General features: G+C 49.0%; 1 protein-coding gene across 1 annotated transcript in view; it reads left to right on the forward strand.

Annotated features, from left to right (window-relative positions):
• Nucleotides 1-4,005: 4,005 nt before the first annotated feature.
• AP3B2 (adaptor-related protein complex 3, beta 2 subunit) overlaps nucleotides 4,006-7,334 on the forward strand; it is a 55,921-nt gene continuing 52,592 nt past the window's right edge. The window contains exons 1-2 of the mRNA XM_012000677.1: nucleotides 4,006-4,024; nucleotides 5,346-5,466. Of these exons, the coding sequence (XP_011856067.1) occupies nucleotides 5,378-5,466 (89 nt within the window). The 5' untranslated portion in view covers nucleotides 4,006-4,024; nucleotides 5,346-5,377. The remainder of the gene's footprint in view (nucleotides 4,025-5,345; nucleotides 5,467-7,334) is intronic.

A 7,334-nucleotide genomic window follows, 5' to 3' on the forward strand; every position in this document is an offset into this window, starting at 1 on the left:
GGTCAGGGGTGCTTGCCCCCCAGGAAAGTGGAGAAGGGGTGGGGGGTGCTTACCCCCCAAAAAGTGGTGCTTGCCACAAAGGGTGAAGGATCAAGGCAGTCATCCCCGTGGTGATCAGACACCTCCAAAACGTGGGTGAATAATCAAGCAGGCGTCCCCACAGTGATTAAACACCAAGGGAAGACTGTCTTCCTGAGTCCGTGACCGGTGATGGAGTTTTGGGTTCACGGATAAAACGCATCTCCTCTGTCTCTACTAGAAAAGGAAAGGAACTGAAATTAAGAGAAGGGAGAGACTGAAAGATGGCGCCAAGATTGAAAGGAGAAAGAGGTTGAGGGATAGTGAGAGAGGCTGGAGAAGAGAGTAAAAAGAGGCCGCTTATCCTATTTAAAATTGGTGAGATACTCCTTGGGCTGGTTTGTCTGAGGACCCGAGGTTGTAGGTTGATCTTTCTTTTCAGAGCAAAGAGCAGGAGGACAGGAGATTGATCTCCCAAGGGAGGTCCCCCGATCCAAGTCATGGCACCAAATTTCATGCACGTCCATGTGAAGAGACCACCAAACAGGCTTTGTGTGAGCAATAAAGCTTTTTAATCACCTGGGTGCAGGCTGGCTGAGTCTGAAAAAAGAGTCAGCAAAGGGAGATAGGGCTGGGGCTGTTTTATAGGATTTGGGTAGTCAAATTATAGTCAAAGGGGGTTGTTCTCTGGTGGGCAGGGGCCGGAGACACAAGGTGCTCAGTGGGGGAGCTTTTGAGCCAGAATGAGCCAGGAGAAGGAATTTCACAAGGTAGTGTCATCAGTTAAGACAGGAACAAGTCATTTTCACTTCTTTTGTGATTCTTCAGTTCCTTCAGGCCCTCTGGATGTATAGTGCAGGTCACAGGGGATATGATGGCTTAGCTTGGGCTCAGAGGGCTGACAAGAATGTTACTCAGGTTACTAGTTCCTGCAACTGGATGGATGATGGTGTAATTGGAAATAAAGATGTTACAAGTAAATTTGTGGAAAATTAATGTTGAGCCCAGCTTTGGACATACTGAGATTGTAAACTCTGAGGGACATATTACCCTATTAGGTAGCTGGATATTACGATTTTGGTTCCAGGAGAGAGATTAGGGAATTATTAACATATATATGTTAATTAAAGCTACAGAAGTGAAGATAACTCAGGGAGAAGGTATACAATGAGTTCAGACACCGCATAAGTCAGAACCCTGAAGATACCAACATCAGAGGTGACCAGAGAACAGTGGAAAGTGTTTCAAGGTACCCAAGAAGTGAACTAAAGGCTGAAAGAAAACAGTGTAATTTCAAGGAGGGAGTGGTCAGTAGTTTCAATGCCCATTAAGGTCAAATCAAACAAGGAAAAAAAATTATGACCATTGGTTGACAAAGAAGAGCTCAATTCCTTTCTACTCTATTCCCCACCTTCTGCCCTGGGAGACAAATTCTGGCAAAATGTGGAGAACAGGAGCTAGATTATTTATTTCCCAACATTCTGTTGTACATGATTTAAAACATATAGAAAAATGAAATTAATAGTACAATGAACACATGTATATCATACATCTAGATTCAACCGTCATTGACATTGTGCCATATTTGCTTTATCTAACCATCTATTCGTATATTTTTTTTGGTTGAACCATTTTAAGTTGCAGAGATCATGACCCTTCAACTCCAAATTCTAAATCGGCATCTAAAGCCAGATTTAAATGAATAAAGGATCACATAGGAGGTGAATAGATAAAACAGTGGATGGGAATTTTGCTTTCAAGAAATTTGACTGTAAAAGAGAAAGCTGCTGGAGGAGAACCTCAGTTCAAGGAAGTTTGTCTATTTTGTTATTTTGGGTTTTTTTGTTTGTTTGTTTCCTAAAATGTATGACTCCATGTTTTTGTTTATTGTTAATATTAGACTGGGAGAGCCTCGAGCAAGTTTAACTGCTGATGGGAAGGAGCAATTGGTGAGAAAGAGGCTGAAGGGAAGAAAGGAAGTACAGAAGCTGAGTGATGGGAGGGGAGGCTTACTGAGCTGGGTGGGAGGTCTAGCCTGGAAGCAGGGAGGACCAGCTCTGCCTAGAGGGAAGAGGGCAGGAGGAGAGGAGAGTATAATGCAGATGGAGACTGGGTACAGTGGCTCATGCCTGTAATTCTATCACTTTGGGAAGCCGAGGCGGGCAGAGCACTTGAGATCAAAAGTTTGAGACTAGCCTGGCCAACATGTCGAAACCCCCTCTCTACTAAAAATACAAAAATTAGCCAGTTGTGGTAACGAATACCTGTAATCCCAGCTACTCAGGAGGCTGAAGCAGGAGAATCACTTGAACTGGGGAGGCGGAGATTACAGTGAGCTGAGATGGCACCACTGCACTCCAGCCTGGGCAACAGAGTGAGACTCCATCTCTAAATAAATAAATAAGTAAATAAATGCAGATGGATGGGAGTCTGGGGCAGGGAGATGCAGGGGATTTCATCTAAAGCCTTTCCCTTTTTTGGGAACCAGGTAGTGAAGCCATAAGGGCAAGGCTGGGAATGGGGACTTGAGGGTCAAAGGGGTTTCAAATACAGTGAATAAAGCCAGCCAGGCCAGGTGCAGTGACTCACACCTGTAATCCCAGCACTTTGGGAGGCTGAGGTGGGCAGATCACCTAAGGTTGGGAGTTTCAGACCAGCCTGACCAACATGGAGAAACCTCGTCTCTACTAAAAATACGAAAGTTAGCCAGGCGTGGTGGCGTATGCCTGTAATCCCACCTACTTGGGAGGCTGAGGCAGGAGAATCGCTTGAACCCAGGAGACGGAGGTTGCAGTGAGCCGAGATCATGCCATTGTACTCCAGCCTGGGCAAAAAGCAAGACTCCATCAAAAAAAAAAAAAAAAGCCACCCACCACTGGCAGGCCAGTGGCATTAGAGACTAGTGGGACAAGAGGGCCAAGGATGTGAGCCAGTTGGAGGGATGGACACAGGGGTTGTGGGGGAGGGTGCTAGGAGGAAGTAGAGATAAAAGAAGGTTGATGGGAAAGAATAAATCAAGTATTGGTTCTGGAAAGGCAGGTGAGGATTAAGATGCCTAGGGTCAGTGAGAAGAGGGTATATAAGATTTCTCAGGAGGCTGCAGTCTAATTGTGGTGGTGGGATTGGAGCTGAAGAGGGCATCTCTCACCTCTCTATCAACTCCACTGACCCTCTAGTCCCTTGCCCAGAGACTGGGGGTAGGCTTGGTCCCCCGTCCCTGCCCTTCTGTCCCTCCGGAGGACTTGTCTCTGAGCAGTGAAAAGGAAACCGGAGCCTCCCTCCCTGCCAGTATCTGGTTACCAAGTTTTGGGGGCGGGCCGTCTGGCAACTATGACAGGAGCCCCAGTGCCCTGGCCAGCTCAGTCCTATCCTGGAGAAGGACCTGATGCAGCGATTCCTTCAGCTCCCGGGGGCGGTGGTGAGGCCCAGGGTCAGAGGGGCCTGCAGAGCTGATCGAGAGGCTGCTAGCCCTGTGCTGGCTCCTGAAGGTGGGCCACCGCCCTGGTACCAGGCCTTGGAGCCTGAGGAGCTTCGGTGGCTGCAGGCCCAGGAGGAAGACACGACCCCAGAAGCATCTCTGGAAGGACCTTGCCCAGAGGCTGGCCAGAGCCAGAGCCAGCCACTACGGTATAGAGGAACCCACAGGAACCCCCTACTCACACAGCCAGGAAGGCTAGGGATGGGCAGCTGCACTCAGCCCAGATATCTTCAGGACCCACCTCCTCAGACAGAGGCTTAGGCTGGCATTTAGGGTCCAGGCTGGGCAGAGAAGGTGGTCGGGCACAGTATGGGGGCTGAGGGTATGAGTGAGGAGAGGAGGATAGTAAAATATTTGAGGGTTGAGGTCCCACCTTGACCTTTTTCTCCCCATAGGCCCCTACTGGAGTGGGCTCTGGATGAGGTTTGGGGACAGGATAAAGCACAGACAGGGTTTGGCCAGCCACTGCCTGCCAGTAGACTGGAACTTAGGTGGTAAGAGGTGGCAGGGAGGTGTATATCAAGGGAGGTGAGCATGACTGACCTCCAGTGCCATGCTGGACCCCCTGGCTGGCTCCAGCCACCCCCAGAAGAGTCCCTCAGGCTAGGTCAGACTAGGGGTCAGGTCAGAGTGAGCCCAGTGTAAGGGGATCTGACTATGGGAGATAATGTTTCATGGCCTTAGGGTGTTGTTGTGCCTTAGTCCCTGTGTCTGCCTCTTGGGAATGGAAGCTGGTGGGAGTGAGGATGAGAGGCCCAGGGCGGTCTCACCGTAGGTGGTTGCTGTGGTCTGTGTCAGTGCATAGGTCTGTGTCAGTGCATATTCACAGTCAATCTTGCCTGTGCTGGCTGCTTTAGGCCCAGTGGTCCTGCCCTCTCTCATTCCCCTTCTCCTTCAGGGGCCTGGAATGTACTCACTAGGCTGGGTGGGGAGGATGCCTTGGAGTGTGTGCATTTGACAGGCACATGTGGCATTTTTGGGTGTGGTGAGGAAGGGAATACCCAGAGTTAAAGGAGATTGGGCAAACTTGGCCCTCCTTCCACGGAAGCCCAGGGAAAAGCTGTCCCAGGGTGACCCCTCAGAAGGGGATCAGGGGACTCCTGGGGCTGGATATATTTGATCTTAGAAGCCTACATTTATCATCAAAAATCTCAACTAGGAGTCCACTGGACCATTTTGGTGAATGAGACTGGAGAGACCAAGTTTGGTCCAAGTTGTCTGTGTATTAGATGTGACTGTGGCGTGTGTATTGGGGGGGAAACATGTGTGGTGTGTGTGTCTCTATGGGGGTGTAAGGAAGCAGGGAGAGGTCTCGTGGTGGTTTATGTCTGTAGGGGGCATGTGTGGGGTGTGTGTGTCTCTATGAGGGTGTGGGGCAGCAGGGAGAGATCTTGTGATATGTGTCTGTGGGGTACATGTATGGGATATGTGTGTCTCTATGAGGGTGTGGGAGAGTGGGGAGAGGTCTCGTGGTGGTTTATGTCTGGGGGGTTTGTAGGTGTGTAGGTGAGTTGTGTGGGTGTCCAAGTGTGGGGGTTTGTGTATGTAGAGTTTTTCTATGGTAGGTGTCTATATGTGGGGGAGTGTGTTTTTCCGGGTGTTGTGTAGACAGGATTTTGTGGGTTTATGTATGGATTCTACGAGTGTCTGTGGGGCCTGTAGGTATGTTTGTATGAGCTGTCCGTGAGGTGTAGGTATGTCTGTCAGGGGACATGGGAGTGTCTGTGGTATATGTGGGTGGTATCAATGTGTAGTTGTCTGTGGGGTGTGCGTACAGAGGATCCTGGGGTGCAGTGTTGTGCATTTGTATCTCAGAGAAGCTGGTGCCCAGCTCTGTCATTGTTCCTAGGCCCTCGGTGCTGCCCAGGCCTACCCAGCTCAATGGTCTGTACCTATGCCCATGCCCCAGGTGTCCTGAGCTCAGCCTCCTACCCACTAAGAAACTCACAGTCTCATCTGTGTTTGGGAGGGTAAGAGGGTGATTATCTTTGGGCCCTGGCCTGACCCTGGGAGAGTAGAAGATGTCCTCGGATTTGGGGGACATTCTCCCAGGTGGGGGAGTTTCAGATAACATGATGGGGCTCGATATTTTCTTCTGTCCTCACATGACAGATAGTGAGGGCCTCAGATAATGCTGGAAGGCATCATCTTTCTATTTTGCTTTCCATAAAAAATCTCTTTAGGGGCCGGGCGCGGTGGCTCAAGCCTGTAATCCCAGCACTTTGGGAGGCCGAGACGGGCAGATCACAAGATCAGGAGATTGAGACCATCCTGGCTAACATGGTGAAACCCTGTCTCTACTAAAAAATACAAAAACCTAGCCGGGCGAGGTGGCGGGCATCTGTAGTCCCAGCTACTCTAGAGGCTGAGGCAGGAGAATGGCGTGAACCCGGGAGGCGGAGCTTGCAGTGAGCTGAGATCCGGCCACTGCACTCCAGTCTGGACGACAAAGCGAGACTCTGTCTCAAAAAAAAAAAAAAAAAAAAAAAAGAAAGTTTCAACCCTCGGCTGGGCGCAGCGGCTCATGCCTATAATCCTAGCACGTTGAGAGGCCAAGGCGGGTGGATCACTTGAGGTCAGGAGTTCAGGACCAGCCTGACCAACATGATGAAACCCTATCTCCGTTAAAAATACAAAAATTTGCCAGGAGTGGTGGTAGGTGCCTGTAGCTACCCCAGCTACTTGGGAGGCTGAGGCAGGAGAATTGCTTCAACCCAGAAGGCGGAAGTTGCAGTGAGCCAAGATTGCACCACTGCACTACTGCACCACTCCGGCCTTGGCAACAGAGCAAGACTCAGTGTCAGAAAAAAAAAAAAGAAAAAAGAAAAAAGTTCCAACCATCTAATAACAAAAGATGCTTCTATCACCCAGGAAATTCCAAGGGATTTCCATGTCAGATGTTCCTATCACTCAGGAAGTTATAAAGGTCTTAGGATTGCTGCGTGAGGAACTGGGTGGAAGACCAAATATTAGGACAAAAGTTATCCTAGCATCGCTATCGTCAAGAGTTTTAGGAGCTCTGTCTCAGAAATGGGGTATAGAGACCAAATATATATATTTCTTTACAATATCACAAGAGCCATCTACAAGCCAAAGAGAGAGGCTGTAGAAGAAACTAATCCTGTTGACATTTTAATCTCAGCCTTCCAGCCTCCAGAACTGTGAGCAAATAAATTTATGTTGTTCAAGCCACCATCTGTAGTACTTTCTGGTTTTTTTTTTAGAGATGGGTTCTTGCTCTGTTGCTTAGGCTGGAGTGCAGTAGAACGATCATAGCTCACTGTAGCCTCCAACAGCTTGGTGGAAGTGTTCCTCCCACTTCAGCCTCCTGAGTAGCTGGGACTACGGGCACGTGCCACCATGCCTGGCTAATTTTTTTTATTTTTGTAGAAATAGGATCTGACTGTGTTGCCCAGGCTGGTCCCAACTCCTGAGCTCAAGCAATCAATCCTTCTGCCTCAGTCTCCCAAAGTGCTGGGGTTACAAGTGTGAGCCCTGGCCTGTGGTTCTTTGTTATGGTGGTTCTAGGAAGCAGGTATAGTTGCCTTATTCTTCCCATAAATTTAGTTTTTAGATTCCAAAGTTTAAAAATTAAACCTAGGCCCGGCACAGTGGCTCACACTCGTAATCCCAGCACTTTGGGAGGCCGAAGCAGGCAAATCACTAGAGTGCAGGAGTTTGAGACCAGCTTGGTCAACATGGCGAAACATCATCTCTACTAAAATACAAAAAATTTGCCAGGCATGGTGGTGTACGCCTGTAATCTCAGCTATTTAGGAGGTTGTGGCATGAGAATCACTTGAACCCAGGAGGCCGAGGCTGCAGTGAGCCAAGATTG

The sequence above is a fragment of the Mandrillus leucophaeus genome, unplaced genomic scaffold, assembly GCF_000951045.1.
Source record: "Mandrillus leucophaeus isolate KB7577 unplaced genomic scaffold, Mleu.le_1.0 Scaffold639, whole genome shotgun sequence".
In the NCBI taxonomy this organism is placed as follows: domain Eukaryota; kingdom Metazoa; phylum Chordata; class Mammalia; order Primates; family Cercopithecidae; genus Mandrillus; species Mandrillus leucophaeus.